The 16,081-nt window shown below is 45.3% G+C and overlaps 2 protein-coding genes across 5 annotated transcripts in view; one reads left to right on the top strand and one right to left on the bottom strand.

Annotated features, from left to right (window-relative positions):
* LOC310756657 (uncharacterized protein) overlaps positions 1-13,378 on the top strand; it is a 28,627-nt gene extending 15,249 nt beyond the window's left edge. For 2 of the 4 annotated variants that reach the window (XM_083601168.1, XM_083601169.1), the window contains exons 2-5: positions 2,816-2,942; positions 4,271-4,375; positions 6,468-7,649; positions 9,182-13,378. In XM_083601168.1, the coding sequence (XP_083457294.1) occupies positions 2,816-2,942; positions 4,271-4,375; positions 6,468-7,649; positions 9,182-9,399 (1,632 nt within the window). In that variant the 3' untranslated portion in view covers positions 9,400-13,378. Of the gene's footprint in view, positions 1-2,815; positions 2,943-4,270; positions 4,376-6,467; positions 7,650-7,969; positions 8,422-9,181 lie in introns of those variants that run through there. The other 2 variants (XM_083601166.1, XM_083601167.1) reach the window with 2 other exon arrangements.
* The window catches only part of LOC310758194 (zinc finger protein RFP-like), a 30,302-nt gene continuing 24,695 nt past the window's right edge, over positions 10,475-16,081 (bottom strand). The window contains exon 16 of the mRNA XM_083604122.1: positions 10,475-15,812. Coding sequence (XP_083460248.1) covers positions 15,286-15,812 — 527 coding nt within the window. The 3' untranslated portion in view covers positions 10,475-15,285. The remainder of the gene's footprint in view (positions 15,813-16,081) is intronic.

The following is a 16,081-nucleotide window of genomic DNA, read 5'->3' as shown; positions in this document are numbered from 1 at the left end:
GAATGGTCCATGAGAGCTCCCGTTGCTCGGTCCCTGCTCCTGCCACCCTAGCAGTTCAAAAGCATGTCAAAGTGCAAGTAGATAAATAGGTACCGCTCCGGCGGGAAGGTAAAGGGCGTTTCCGTGCGCTGCTCTGGTTCGCCAGAAGCGGCTTTGTCATGCTGGCCACATGACCCAGAAGCTGTATGCCAGCTCCCTCGGCCAATAAAGTGAGATGAGCACTACAACCCCAGAGTCGGCCACGAATGGACCTAATGGTCAGAGGTCCCTTTACCTTTTACTATGGGACTCAGTGTTAGAACACCGGCTTTGCATGTGTAGAAAGTTGCAGGCTTAATCCCCAAAATCTCCAAGTAGGGCCGGGAGGGACTCCCTGCCTGAAACCCTGCTTCCAATCATGGAATGTAATTCTGAGTTTGATCCGGTGAGCCAATTCTTGTGTTACCCTAATTACTTATTGATTTCAAATTCTACTTTCAATAAAAATGATTTGCCGGAGTCCTCTAGGTTTTGACAGCTTAGCAGGAAGATATTATCTGCCAAGTGGGAGCCTAATTACGATGTGATTGCTGTAAGGAAGGGGCTTGCCAAATATCACAAGCCCTTCCTGCCTGGGTCAGCAGCTAATGCTTTAACATGTGTGATTTGCTGAATTTTGATTAAGAGCTGGAGGGCCAGTTCTGTTGACTCTCCCAGTTGGCTGACTTTAACTGCCATCTGTCTCATTATGAATGGAAGTGGAAGTCTTGTTGGTTTTGTTGCTGTTGTTTATAAAATAAAAGAACGTAATCTTAAACTATTTTTTTAAAAAAATCTGGCTTCAGTGTGCTGTGTATGGTTCCTTTCATCTAGCAGAATACAGATTCCTTCTTCAAGAAGGCATATATATATATATGCCATTGATGTTATGAAGGTTTGGGGAAAGTCTTTAAATGTTGACTTAGCCCATGGGCAGGCAAACTAAGGCCCAGGGGCCAGATCCGGCCCAATCGCCTTCTAAATCCGGCCCGCGGACAGTCCAGGAATCAGTGTGTTTTTACATGAGTAGAGTGTGTCCTTTTATTTAAAATGCATCTCTGGGTTATTTGTGGGGCATAGGAATTCGTTCATTTCCCCCAAAAAATATAGTCCGGCCCCCCACAAGGTCTGAGGGACAGTGGACTGGCCCCCTGCTGAAAAAGTTTGCTGACCCCTGACTTAGCCTGTGATAGACCAAGACCTTCAGCTTCTGTGTCCTATACCAAGAAATACAGCAACTGCAAACACACATTTGTGTTTTACACAAAGCCTCGTTGAAATCAGTGGGAGCTACTTGTGAGTAAATATGCATAGGGTTGTGTTGTAAAAGTCCAATTATTTGTCCTTTGACTTCTTTGTAACACTTCCTTTTATAGTCAGAAAATAGGCAGGTGCCAGTGACAGCTTTAGTACACTTTGCTGAAAAGCAAGCAAATTAAGAGACGCTAAGCTCAGAATCCCAGGGACCGAAAGTATTCAACACTTTTTGGGAAGTAAGCAAACATCTGTGCACAATATATAATTTCCAATAAGGAAATGAGGAACTTTTGTTAAGAGTTGAATGAATCACAAGCCGGAAGAAAACCTTACTCTGCCAGCAGTCTCCTGGAACCCTGCGCAGCTTCTGCCCCAAAGCCGTCCATTAGTATTCAACAGTCAGCGTGGTGGGTGGATATATTTTCATTTATATACATTCATTCGAAATAAAAAGGGGTATGTACTCTTTTTCATTACTGTTTGTATTCTAGTTTATAATTTTTGTAAAGTGATATGGCAGGCAGGTCATCGGATGTATAATTTATTTTATTTTCATTTTATGAAGCATTCTATATCCACCCACCACGCTGATGACGAATTCTACGAAACAGTAGTCAATATCCGGAATTACTGTTCAGTGTTGGACATCATTGTTGAGTACACGAAGCTTCACAGCTTGTCTTCCGCCGTACAAAGTTTAGTACCTCGCTTCATTTAAAGATTTTCAGAGACTGTGAGACTAAAGATTTAATTCTGAACTTTTTATGATTTGAAGGAATTCTATAAAGATGGTCTATTACGTATATATATGGTCATCGTGTTGCCTAGACATTATTATACAGCAGGGCTGGGGAATCCGTGGCCCTCTAGTTGTTGGTGCTGCGTCAGCCCTGACCATTGGAAATGTTGGCTGGCAGTGATGGGAGTCCCAAAAAGCATTTTTTTGGGGGGAGGGATCCCCACCTCTGTTTCAGATCCAGCGAGAAAGTATTTCTGCCAGGCGCAGGAGACTGAGCAACAATCCTTTGTGTGTGGTGTAGTGGTTAAGAGCAGTGGACTCGTAATCTGGTGAACCGGATTTGCTTCCCCGCTCCTCCACCTGCAGCTGCTGGGTGACCTTGGGCCAGTCACACTTCTCTGAAGTCTCTCAGCCCCACTCACCTCACAGAGTGTTTGTTGTGGGGAAGGAAGGGAAAGGAGAATCATAGAATCATAGAATCATAGAGTTGGAAGAGACCACAAGGGCCATCGAGTCCAACCCCCTGCCAAGCAGGAAACACCATCAGAGCACTCCTGACATATGGTCTGCTTAAAGACCTCCAAAGAAGGAGACTCCACCACACTCCTTGGCAGCAAATTCCACTGTCGAACAGCTCTTACTGTCAGGAAGTTCTTCCTAATGTTTAGGTGGAATCTTCTTTCTTGTAGTTTGGATCCATTGTTAGCCCCTTTGAGACTCCTTCGGGTAGTGATAAAGCGGGATATCAAATCCAAACTCTTCTTCTTCTTCTTCTTCTTCTTCTTCTTCTTCTTCTTGCAGAGCCTGGTGACGTTTGAGGATGTGGCCGTGTATTTCACGAAGGAGCAGTGGAATCTGCTGGACCCCAACCAGCGAGCTTTGTACAAGGAAGTCATGATAGAGAATTACGGGAATGTGTCCTCCTTGGGTAAGGAACTCCCTTCTTCCTTGGGGTAGGTGTGCGAAGGCTGTCACTACTGGGAGTTGGGATCCAAAACACGGGAGGGGCAGCAGGTTGGCAAAGGTTGCTTCAAAATATTAGATTTATGCCAGTTCCTTCCCCCATCTCCCCAGTCCTTTCTGCGTTAGGGAAGTTGCTTCCTTCCTTCAGATTTAGTCATGTCAGGGGTGGGGAAAGTCAGGCTCAGGGGCCAAATGTGGCCCTCCAGTTGTCTCTGTGTGGCCCTCAGAACTCTTCTAAGGCATGATATCCCTGCTTTTACTTTTATTTTATTAAATTTACCGGTATATACCACCCTATACCCGTAGGTCTCAGGGCGGTTCACAACATAAAATCAAAAAGTGTGTTGCACTTCTGAGTGTCTTTTCCTGGCTGGAATGCAGCTATTTTAATTAATTAATTAATTAATTAATTAACATTTGTAATAATAATCCTTCAACCCTGAGAGAGACCCTTGCTTCCTTTTTTAAAACATTTTTTATTTATATATTTTTTCAAATTTAAACATTTCATTAGTTTTACAATCAATTTAACGTTTTGAAATTTGACTTCCTTCCCCCTCCTTCTGCGGTTCCATAAATTAGTTTTTTTAATACCTTCTGCATATCGCAAGCTCGTTTTACTTGCTCATTTATTTATCCGCTGTAAATATATACTCTTATAAAACTGCAGGTTGTTACATTAATCTGAAGGCAGCCCTATTTAGGGAAGCTTTTAATGTTTAATAGGTTATTGTATTTTAATATTCTGTTGGAAGCCGCCCAGAGTGAGTGGGGTATAAATAATAAATAATAATAATTATTATTATTATTATTATTATTATGTTTTTATTTTTGCTTAACTGGATGGAGGGATGTGTTTGTGTGTATGTAGAGAGAGAGAGACCACCGTGTAAGGGTACAATTAGTTCCCAATACAAATATAAAACGTATTGATAACATTTTTTTTAATATAAAATGTAGATGCGTTGCTCCGCCCACTTTTGCCCCTGGCTCCGCCCACCACTGGAATCTCCGTCCTTGAGGGTTTTTAAGCAGAGGTTGGATGGCCACCTGTCATGGCTTCCCCCTAAGAATTCTGGGAAATGTGGGTGCGTCAAGGGCGCTGAGAGTCGTGAGGAGACCCCTGTTCCCCTCCCAGAGCTACAATCCCCAGAGTTTCCTGGGGAAGAGGGGTGAAGTATTAAACCACTCTAAGGACGCCAGTTCTCTGAGGACAATAGACTCCTTAAACCACTCTCAGCGTCCAAAACACTGGAAAACCATCCTCATCATTCCTCTTCTCTTCCTGAGAAGGATACCCAGCCCCTAAGCCTGGTCTCATCTGCCGCCTGGAACAAGGGGAGGAGCCCTGTGTGCCAGATTCTCCGGATGGAAGGAAGGTCTTCGACACCTGCTCAGGTGAGGCACTGGTTTGAGCCCGGCGAAGGGTGTTGGCAGTCCTGTGTTGGCTGTGCGTACTCTTAGAATTTGGTGATGTCTCTAAACTCGCTCTGAGAAATGGTACAGCTGCATTTTTCCTCGTTACATTCAGAAGAAAAAGGAAAAGGAAAAGGAAGGAGGAAATGAGAGGGGGGGGGAAAGAAAATGAACAAAGTAAAAAAGACTTCTGTCCTACAGCTAAATACAGTGGTACCTTGGGTTACATACGCTTCAGGTTACATACGCTTCAGGTTACAGACTCCGCTAACCCAGAAATATTACCTTGGGTTAAGAACTTTGCTTCAGGCTGAGAACAGAAATCGTGCTCCAGCGGTGTGGCAGCAGCGGGAGGCCCCATTAGCTAAAGTGGTGCTTCAGGTTAAGAACAGTTTCAGGTTAAGAACAGACCTCCGGAACGAATTAAGTATGTAACCAGAGGTACCACTGTATAGTAATCACTCATTAACATCCAACTTTTCTTTTTCCTTTTTCCTTTTATTTGATTTTTTAAAAATATAAACATACAACAAAAAAACCATTCAAAATCCAAATACAGTCATACCTCGGGTTACAGATGCTTTGGGTTGCGCGATTTCGGGTTGCGCGCTGCGCCGAACCCGGAAGTACCGGAACGGGTTCCGGGTTTCCGCGCATGTGCAGAAGCGCCGAATCGCAACCCGCGCGTGCGCAGATGCGGTGCTGCGGGTTGCAAATGTGCTTTCCGTACGGATCACGTTCTCATCCCGAGCGTCCACTGTACTGTATCAAGATTACTCTGAATCTCCTGACTTCTCCCCATCCCTTCCACGGGTCCTAATAAGATTTACAACTGCGTATCAATACTTATCCGAATTTATATCCTTGTGAATGATCCATACTTTCCGTTACTTTGCAAGTGTGGTTAAAATCCTGCTAATGTTTTAACCTGCTTACAGTGGTCTGGTAGATAAATTATAAACTTTCCCCATTCATTTTTAAAGTTCTTGCCTTCTTGAAACATCCAACTTTTCTATTTCCTATGAGCCAATATTTTTCCTATCTTCAACAAATCCAGAAGTTATAAGTTCATTTTCTCTTTCACGCAAAAAATCCAAAAGTTTCCAGTCCTTAATAAATGTCAGTACAGGGGTACCTTGGTTTGCAACCGCTTTGGATTACAACTGCTTTGGATTACAACCACGTCAAACCCAGAAGTACGTGTCCCTTTTTTTGTATTACAACCCATTTTTTATGGATTACAACCAATTTTTTGGGGGGAGGCCCTACTGGCGAAAGCATGCCTTGGGTTCCAACCTGTTTTGGTTTACAACCGGACCTCCGGAACAGATTATGGTTGTAAACCAAGGTACCACTGTAGTGATTTTTCTCTAATTAATGAATTGGACTCGTTTGCAGGTTTTGAATAAACACTCACAAACTATTTATTGGGAACACATAGACAGATAAATTAAGGATCTTTACAATTTTATAACATGCAAAGAATAACATATGCTGAAAAACCAGAGAGAGGAGCTGAGGGAAGGAGGGGGGGAGGGGGGTTTCTTGGGGAGGGGGGAGGAAAAAAACTAAGAGGAAAAATGAGGATGATATGTTTTTGATAAACTGTTATGTTGAAATTCCTATTAAAAAGTATTTTTTTAAAAGAAGATTTTTCTCTAATTAAGGCCATTACCTTGGCTACCTCAGCTAAGTCCAATAATTTTATCAACCATTAATGCATAGCAGGTAGCGCTGTATCTTTCCATCTTTGTGTACCCAGTGGTACCTCAGGTTACATACGCTTCAGGTTACATACGCTTCAGGTTACAGACTCCTCTAACCCAGAAATAGTGCTTCAGGTTATGAACTTTGCTTCAGGATGAGAACAGAAATCGTGCTCCGGCGGCACGGCAGCAGCGGGAGGCCCCATTCGCTAAAGCGGTGCTTCAGGTTAAGAACAGTTTCAGGTTAAGTATGGCCCTCCAGAATGAATTAAGTACTTAACCTAAGGTACCACTGTACAACAATCTCACCTCTGTCCATATGCTTTCTGAGGCTCCTTCTCAGGTGATTTCTCTCTCTCTCTCTGCAGATAACCCTCGGAAAAAGCACTTGTGCACCGTGTGCGGCAAACGCTTCACTCAGAAACCGAACCTCACCCGCCACCTGAGAATCCACACGGGGGAGAAGCCCTACAAGTGCTTGGAATGCGGCAAATGTTTCGGCTGCCACTCGCACCTGATGAGCCACCAGATTGTCCACACCGGGGAGAAACCCTACAAGTGCTTGGTCTGCGACAAATACTTCGGCCGCAAGGCGCACCTGGCCAGGCACCAGGGGATCTACGCGGGGGAGACCCCTTACAAGTGCCTGGAGTGCGGGAAGCATTTTGCCTGCCAGTCCCAGCTCGTCATCCACCGGCGCTACCACACGGGAGAGAAACCCTACAAATGCCTAGAGTGCTCCAAGTGCTTCGCCGACCCGTCGGCCCTGGTGAGCCACAAGCGGATCCACGCCGTGGAGAGATCCCACAAGTGCCTGGAGTGCGGGAAGAGCTTCGTCCAGCAGTCCCACCTCCTGAAGCACCGGCGAGTCCACACGGGAGAGAAACCCTACAAGTGCCCCGAGTGCGGGAAATGCTTCGCCGACCGCTCCGTCTTTGCGAAACACCAGAGGGTCCACACGGGGGAGCGGCCCTACAAGTGCGCCGAGTGCGGGAAAACCTTCGCCCGCCAGGAACACCTCGGGAGCCACCGGAGGGTGCACACGGGCGAGAAACCCTACAAGTGCTTGGTGTGCGGCAAGTCGTTCGCCCGCCAGTCGCACGTGGTGAGCCACCAACGCGTCCACACGGGGGAAAAGCCTTGCAAGTGCGCCGAGTGCGGGAAGTGTTTTTCGGAGCGCTCGACGTTCGTCAGGCACCAGAGGACCCACACGGGGGAGAAGCCCTACCGGTGCCTAGACTGCGGGAAATGCTTCGGCTCCCCGTCCCACCTGACCCGCCACCACCGGCGCCACACGGGCGAGAAGCCCCACGGGTGCCCGGACTGCGGGAAGGCCTTCGCTGACCGCTCGGCCTTCGTCAAACACCAGCGCGTCCACACAGGCGAGAAGCCCTACAAGTGCGCAGAGTGCGGGCGGTGCTTTGCCAACCGCACCCACCTCGTGACCCACCAGCGCGTCCACACGGGCGAGAAGCCCTACGCCTGCTTGGAGTGCGGGAAAAGGTTCAGCGCCAATCGGAGTCTCATTCACCATCAGAGGCAACATATAGGTGAGCTGCTCCTTTTTATCACAAAGGGCAGGTTTGTTTTGTTTTAAATAATTTTTATTTGATTTTACAGCTATAGAATTACAGGGTGTGGCGATCACACAGGGTCCCCGGATGTTTAATGGTCTATTGATCCCTGTGCCACCACTGTGCTCGCTTCCTCGCTGCCACCAACCCATTTCTCTCCGGTACACACTGAGTCCAGACAGTTGTTGAAAGTGAACCAAATAAACAAGTTTATTTTACAAACATTAACCAGTTTATGGTTTCTCAGATAATATTCTTGTCAGTATCTTAACTTTAGTTTCTTTACCGGCCTATAGCTTCCTACAGGGAACCAGACAGAGGGCCTTCTCAGTAGTGGCGCCCGCCCTGTGGAATGCCCTTCCTTCAGATGTGAAGGAAATAAGCAGCTATCTTCTCTTTAAAAGACATCTGAAGGCAGCCCTGTTTAGGGAAGTTTTTAATATTTAATTCTGTATTGTTTTTAACACTTGATTGGAAGCAGCCCAGAGTGGCTGGGGAAGCTCAGCCAGATGGGCGGGGTATAAATAATAAATTATTATTATTATTATTATTATTATTATTATTATTATTATTATTATTATTATTACCTTCTGACTGATTATCTCAACTGTTTGACTGACTCCTCTTAACACATTCTCTCAGTCTCTCACACTAGACTAGCCCAACCGACAGACTTATCTTCTCTGTCTCTTCTAACTCCAGTCTGTCTTCTCAACCACCTTAACTCTAACTCAAAAAACTCTGTGCTTAAACCGGTACTTCCGGGTTTGCCGCGGACGTTCGCCAAAATCGACGCTCAGCGGGGTGGTCGTTCGCGGAGGTTTTACTTACTAATTACATAGCCATATTTAGAGATTTTTCTGTATCTCTGGACTTCCCAGCATCCCCTCCATGGGTCCTATTGTTATCCTTTTCAACTGCATATTATTTCACAGTCCATATTTTATGTCTCTCCATTTTGTCCGTAGTCTTTGCTACCTTACGCGTGCTATTGCAATCCTGCTAATGTTTTCATCTGCTTACAGTGGTTTCTTAAATAAATAATAAATTTTCCCAATTCTTTATTGAAGTTTTGTTCTTTTTGGTACCTGGTGAAGTTTCTGCGCTCTGTGCAGCTCTATGTAGAGAGTGCCAACATTAGCCTCGTTTTGGATGTAACCAGTGTTACAGCGTCTTGTAAAAAGCAATACTAGCTGCTGAGATCACCTCTTCTTCCATAGACAAGCACTGTTTCCAGGAGGAGAACTGAGGTTTCCCCCAAGAAAATGTAGTAACCACAACCTTATTTTTGTGTGGACCTGTTTTCCATCCAAACTGACTGGCACTCAACCACCCGAGTTCACTGTTAGAGAGAGAAGTTGGGGGTAAATTATGAGAGTATGAAGGTAAGGTCAGTTCTGTGGTCCTTCCGTCATTCAGTTTAGTTCATTGCTCTTGTGGGTGACTGTAGTTTTATAATTCTGCTTTGTTCCTCGTGTGATCTCAGCCTGCAATTATTCTCATTCCAGGCTATCCTCTGGCCCAGTGCGTGGAGAACATTTTGTTGACGAATGAAGCCTTGGGGTGTGATGCTGGGGAATCGGTGCAGGAAAACAAACTGTATGAATGGCTCGCATCTGGGAAGTGGCTCAGCCTGCAAGGGTCTCTGGGTCAGAGTGAAGGTATTCACACAGAAGAAGATGCCTTGACCCAGGATGGCAAAGCGTATGTCGGAAGAAAGCACTGACCTATGGCAGTCAGTTCTCTTTGATGACAGACTGAGGTGACATCACAGTCCAAAAGTGGTCAGAGAAAATGACACTAAAGCTGAAACAAGCTTTTTCCAACACATTTTGAAAATTGACCACAAAATATGGGTGCTTTAGACTTTCATTAGACAGTCTCTCTGATTGTTTCATTTTTTTATAAGGTGTCAAATATAAAATGCCATAAGCTAGCAACTTTAAAATAGTCATAAACTAAATACCATTGCATGTCAACTATAAAATACTGGTAGGTAGGTAAATACTATTGCATGACTATTATCAAACACTACATACCATTCCATTCCATCTTATCAGATTATGGTAAACACTATTGCATGTCGGTGATTAAATACAAATGTTTTGAATGCCAATTACTTAAATGTGCTTAAACACTAAATGCCATTGCATGCCATCTGTCAAATTTAGTGAAATCATAAAAAAAAACTTTGCATGTTAGCTAGCAAATATAGTCAAATACGAATGCTATTGCATGCCAGCTTTCAAATACTAATACTTCTGCATGTCGTCTTTGAAATGCTTTCAAGTAACAACTTTCAGATACTACTGGGCATCAAATATTGACATTGCATATTTATTACTTGGCATCAAATGTCAGAGAGAGCTTAATTTGTGAGGCAAATGTGTCTCAGCTCTGAATGGTACACTTGCAATCTCCCCCAAAGGTTTGGGTACGGTATACAATGCAATGTGCAATTCTGGTCGCATCTCAAAAAGGGTGGAGAGACTGAAAAGAAGAAATACAGTGGTACCTTGGGTTAAGTACTTAATTCGTTCCGGAGGTCCGTACTTAACCTGAAACTGTTCTTAACCTGAAGCACCACTTTAGCTAATGGGGCCTCCTGCTGTCGCCGCACCGCCGGAGCATGATTTCTGTTCTCATCCTGAAGCAAAGTTCTTAACCTGAAGCACTATTTCTGGGTTAGCGGAGCCTGTAACCTGAAGCGTATGTAACCTGAAGCGTCTGTAACCCGAGGTACCACTGTAATCGGAAGGTGATAGCATCTGCCCTACAAGGGAAGCCCATAGCTGCTGCACTTCTTTTTTTTTAGTTTGCAAAAAAATTGATTCAGGGGAGTCATGGATCGAGAGTTATAAACTTATGCATGGTACAGAAAAAGTGGGGGAAGTCTTCCACCCCATAATTCTAGAACAGATGTCGCCCAATGAAGCAGAATGGTGGAATATTCAGGACAAACAAGGCCAGATTCGTGGAGGAAAAAGCTATCAGTGGCTGCTAGTCATGATGGCTGTATATTAACTTTGAGGCCTCTAAATACCAGTTGGCTAGGAACCACAAGTGAGATAATAATAATAAATTTTCATTTATACCCCGCCCTCCCCAGCTAGAGCCGGGCTCAGGGCGGCTATTACCAGTAAAATTACAATAAAAACATCATGGGGGGGGGGGGACCCAATTTAAAATACTGGTTAAAATTACAATTTAAAATGCAGCCTCGTTTTAATAGTAGCCCATAGATCAAAACCATAAGGGGAGGGAAACATAAGGGTCAGCACTTATGCACAGAAAAGCATAGCTAAATGATGGACAAGACAAAGATGTGAAGGCCCTGCATGGGTATGTAGCCTTTTCAGCCTAAGGCAAGAGATGTCTATTGCCTTATTGACCTGCTTGTGGGCTATCTAGAGGCAGGAGACATCTGGTTGGCCACTGTGGGATGCTGGATGCTAGAATGACCATTGATGTGGTCCAGCAGGGAGCATCTTAATGTGGGGAGGTGTTTGGATAACGGGGGATCAGCAGAACGTATTGAGATCGTTCGGAGCTACAAAGAACCCCGCCTCTTCGATGGCAATTTGAAATTTGTGGAAAGTTACCGTATTTTTTGCTCCATAAGATGCACCTGACCATAAGACGCACCTAGTTTTTAGAGGAGGAAAGGGGGAAAATCCCGCTTTTTTGGAATCAGCTCAAAGTTGTGCAGCTTCTTTTGCAAAGGGGAAAAAATCCCGTTTTTGGGGGATCAGCTCAAAGTTGTGCAGCTTCTTTTGCAAAGGGGAAAAATCCCGTTTTTATGGGGTTCAACTCACAGTTCTGCAGCTTCTTTAGGAAAGGGAGCCATTTCTACAGTTTCCAGACAGATAATCTAATCAGCCAGTCACATGTCGCTGGAGAAACAAACAGCTTCCGTCTGCAGAACATTCAACAATGGAGGCCTGGGCAAGGGGGCAGGGCCAGAAAGGGAGCCAGCGATCGACCACACATTCGCTCCATAAGACGCACAGACATTTCCCCTTTTTAGGAAGAAAAAAGTGCGTCTTGTGGAGTGAAAAATACGGTACCTATGTAAAACTGGACAAGCTCAGTTGGGTAGAGCGTGAGATGGTTGATCCTGAGGTCGTGGGTTTGAGCCCCACAGTGGACAAAAGAGTCCCGCATTGCTGGGGGTTGGGCTGGATGACCCCTAGGGTCCCTTCCAACTCTATACGATTCTACGAAATAAAATGTGGACATACCGAGCCAGCTCGTTGGTCTACCTAACCCAGTGTTGTCTGCCCTACTGGCAGCAGCAGCAGCACCTCTCCAGAGTTCTTTGCTGTCAGTTGTCACCTGGTGCTGCTTTTGACTGGCGGTGCTGAGTGCGAATTGAACCTGGCAGCTTCATCCTGCAAAGCATGTCTAGTTCTACCAAAGGCAGAGCGCAGGGAAGGGGGAGCACATCTCATCTGAAAACGCCATGCAACGAAAACAAGCCCTGTGCGAATCGATTGACTCATTGTTAATAAAGAACCCATGCAAGGGCTGTGGTTGTGTTGATGGAAAACAAGTGGGAACGTATGTTATTTGCAGGGTTCCGCTAGAAGCAATATAATCAGAAAATTAATCCGTCGGCAGTGGCCCATTTTCAGTCTGCCAGGGCCTATTTTAGCTGCCTGCTTTCTCATGGGGAAATGTACGCCCGCAGGGATCATTTTGGAACATAGGAAGCTGCCTTATATCAAAGTCAAGACAGTTGGTCCATCTAGCTCAGTAATGCCTACACTGATTGGCAGCCAACCCCCCAAGGTTTCAGACACGGAATGTTCCCCTGTCCTTTCTAGGGGGGATTGAATTGAGGGTCTTTAACATGCAATGTGGGATGCGGGTGGCGCTGTGGGTTAAACCACAGAACCTAGGACTTGCTGATCAGGTGGTCAGCGGTTTGAATCCCTGCGACGGGGTGAGCTCCCATTGCTCAGTCCCTGCTCCTGCCAACCTAGCAGTTCGAAAGCACCTCAAAGTGCAAGTAGATAAATAGGTACCGCTCCGGCGGGAAGGTAAACGGCATTTCCGTGCGCTGCTCTGGTTCGCCAGAAGCGGCTTAGTCATGTATGCCGTACGCCGGCTCCCTCAGTCAATAATGAATGCTGCAACCCCAGAGTCGGGTCGCGACTGGACCTAATGGTCAGGGGTTCCTTTACCTTTAACATGCAACACAGATGTTCTACCATGGAGCGTATATTGTTTTGGGCTCCATGGAGGGAAGGTGGAATCTCCGAATGTGACTGAAGAAATTCCCCAATGTTTCCTTCGCTCTGGCAGAAGGGGAGCTGGACTGAACTGGGGTTGGGGGCAGCAGCCTGATAAGGCGCTCTGCGGTTAGGACCTTTGGTGGGCAAACGGTCACTCAGCTGGGAAGGTCTTCCATGGTTGCCTTTATGTCAGGGTTGGGCAACCTGCTGGCCTTGGGATGTTGCTACACTACAAAGCCCATCACACCCCCTTCAATGAAGGGCCTTGAGTTTCCCACCACATCTTTATGCTGAATGAGAGACCTGGGCCTCAGGGGTCAGTCACACTGCTAGGTAGCTTCTGCATCCTAGAAAACACTTTTGACTTTTGCTTCAGCGTGTAACTGTGTACCATTTGCTTTGTATTATTACATTTATCCAACTCACCTGCTTTCCCTGTCTTTAATAAATATATTCCTTGGTTTACTACAGCTGGGCTCCAGGTGTGTTCTTTTTTTAAAGTGCCTTTTTCCAAGATTGTGAACGATTCTTCGACATCAACTCTACATTCATCTAGGGCAGGCACATCCAACAGGTAGAGCTTGTTGTTGTTGTTGTGGAACTGGCAAAATTGACATAGAAATTGCGAGACAAGGACAACTGTGGCTTTAAAGAAGAATGGGAACTTTTTATAAATTACTTTTTAAAACAACAAAATGAATTGGACTCCTTGGCAGGTTTTGAATAAACATACACAAATTTATTATTGTTAACATAATAGATAGATAATTTAAGGATCTTTACAATTTTGTAATATGCAGAGAATAATATGTGTTGAAAAACTGGAGAGAGTAGTTGAGGGAAGTCTGGGGGTGAGTGGGTTTTTCTTGGGGAGGGGGGAAGGGGAAAAGGGGGGGAATGAAGATGATATGTTTTTGATAATTTGTTATGTTGAAATTCTTAATAAAAACTATTTTTTAAAAGAGGAAGAAGTGGTCTCTAATTTATAGGTAAGCAGGAAAAAATTAGAAAAACCTAAAATTGAACAAAGCCTTAACGGGATGCCGGCTACAAACCTCGTTTCCCTGAACAATTCAGTTTCCTCAGAAGGAAATAGAAAATTCATAAACCTTAAATGACCAAAATTCCAAAAAAGGGGGTAGAACTCCCAAAAATTCTGAAGGATTATAATCCTAGCTCGACCTAGGTGAATCAAAGTGCAGTAATAAAGGATTGAGGACTCAAAGGTACAGTTTCTACAGGTTTTTCTAATTTTTTCCTTAAACTTTTTGATTCTTATTATTTTCTTTATTTCCATAAGATAATATTTCTAGTTGATTACTTCTCGTTTCAGGGATTTTTGCGGTATTTCATTTGTTTTATGCAATACTTTTAAGCACAGCCAATGCACACTCAAAGCACATAACTTTCCTCAAATCATCCTAGGAACTGTAGTTTGTTAAGGGTACCGGGAATTGTAGCTCTGTGAGGAGGAACCTACAGGTGGATTTTCTTAAACCAGAGACTCAGAGAAGTATAAAAAACAATACTGAGAAGTGGTACAGGGAATTCCTTCTGCTGAGGTTCGGGTGGAGGAAAAGCAAGAAGAGACTTTGGGCTAATTTGATTCCTGTCCCCACTCTTGTCAACTTGATCTATAGCTGCTTTAAGGTGGATCTGGACATGCAGGGACGGGATAGTCTGTACTGGTTGAAATTCTGCCTGCCATACCACCTTTAAAGGTACAGTGGTACCTCGGCTTAAGAATTTAATCCGTTCCGGAGGTCTGTTCTTAACCTGAAACTGTTCTTAACCTGAAGCACCACTTTAGCTAATGGGGCCTCCCACTGCCGCTGCTCTCCTGGAGCACAATTTCTGTTCTCATCCTGAAGCAAAGTTCTTAACCCGAGGTAATATTTCTTGATTAGCGGAGTCTGTAACCTGAAGCATATGTAACCCAAGGTACCACTGTATATGAGCTCAAGCAAACGCTCCCCCCCCCAAACCACACCAACACCTGTTGTTTGTAGCTTCTTTTACCATTTTTGCATGCAGACGTAAATATTTCAAAAACCTGCCACAAAAGGGAGCCACCAAACTTTCTGTGGTATTTTTTTTAATTTGTACATGGATGCTTTAGTTGAGATTTCTGCATTGCAGGGGGGCTGGACTAGATGACACTTGGGGTCCCTTCCAGCTATGATTCTACGATTTGATTTCATTTACAGGTATAGCTACTCTTCCTGCTCTGAGATCAGGAGGTCCTACTCAAAAACCACCGAGGCTGAAAAAATGGCTTGCGAACCTTTCATGGAGCTATGAAGGAAAATTGCTGGAATGCTTCCTTCTTTCAGGGAACTGATAAGAAACAAGGGGAAGGATCTCCTTCCTGCGATTCAGCACCTCAGCTGGGATCTGTACCCTACCCAGAAGTAGGGCCGGATCATCTGCCCAGAGAAGGAGGCTCCCGTAAAAGCAAAGATCAGCTCAGCTCTGTCCGTGTCAAAGAATTCCACAAGTCCCTCTTCGTAGTCGAGGGTCACGCGGATATTCCTGGGGTCTTGCCCCACAGCCAAAGGGGTCTGTTGGGGGGAAGTAAACGCTACGAGTTCGCCCATTATCGCCCCCACAGCCCAAATTCCCTCGCTGGGAATCAGCCTAAAGCTGCCCTTTCCTTTCCTCCTGACGGACTCTCGTGCTACCCCTACGGCCCACATCGCCCCGCTGCCTTCGTTGTCCACCCCCACTTCCCACAAATGTCTTCCGGAAGTGAATCGCTCGCGGCCCAACACACAGGGCCCAACATCAAATCTCCCCGGTTTGTCAGGCAGGGTCTGCTCTTCCTCTGCTTTCCTCACAGTTCTTAGGTCCTCGGAGAGAACGAGGCGGCAATGTGCCGTGTCTTGATCCAGAGTCACCGTCACTGCAAGAGAAGAAGAAGGAGAGTTTGGATTTGATATCCCGCTTTATCACTACCCGAAGGAGTCTCAAAGCGGCTAACATTCTCCTTTCCCTTCCTCCCCCACAACAAACACTCTGTGAGGTGAGTGGGGCTGAGAGACTTCAGAGAAGTGTGACTGGCCCAAGGTCACCCAGCAGCTGCATGTGGAGGAGTGGGGAAGCGAACCCGGTTCACCAGATTACGAGACTACCACTCTTAACCACTACACCAACACAGATAAGAAAGGAAGG

This window comes from Podarcis filfolensis (genome assembly GCF_964270895.1).
Source record: "Podarcis filfolensis genome assembly, chromosome: 2".
Classification (NCBI taxonomy): Eukaryota; Metazoa; Chordata; class Lepidosauria; order Squamata; family Lacertidae; genus Podarcis; species Podarcis filfolensis.
The sequence above is the reverse complement of the archived record's forward strand: the minus strand, read 5'-3'. Positions and strand labels throughout refer to the sequence as shown.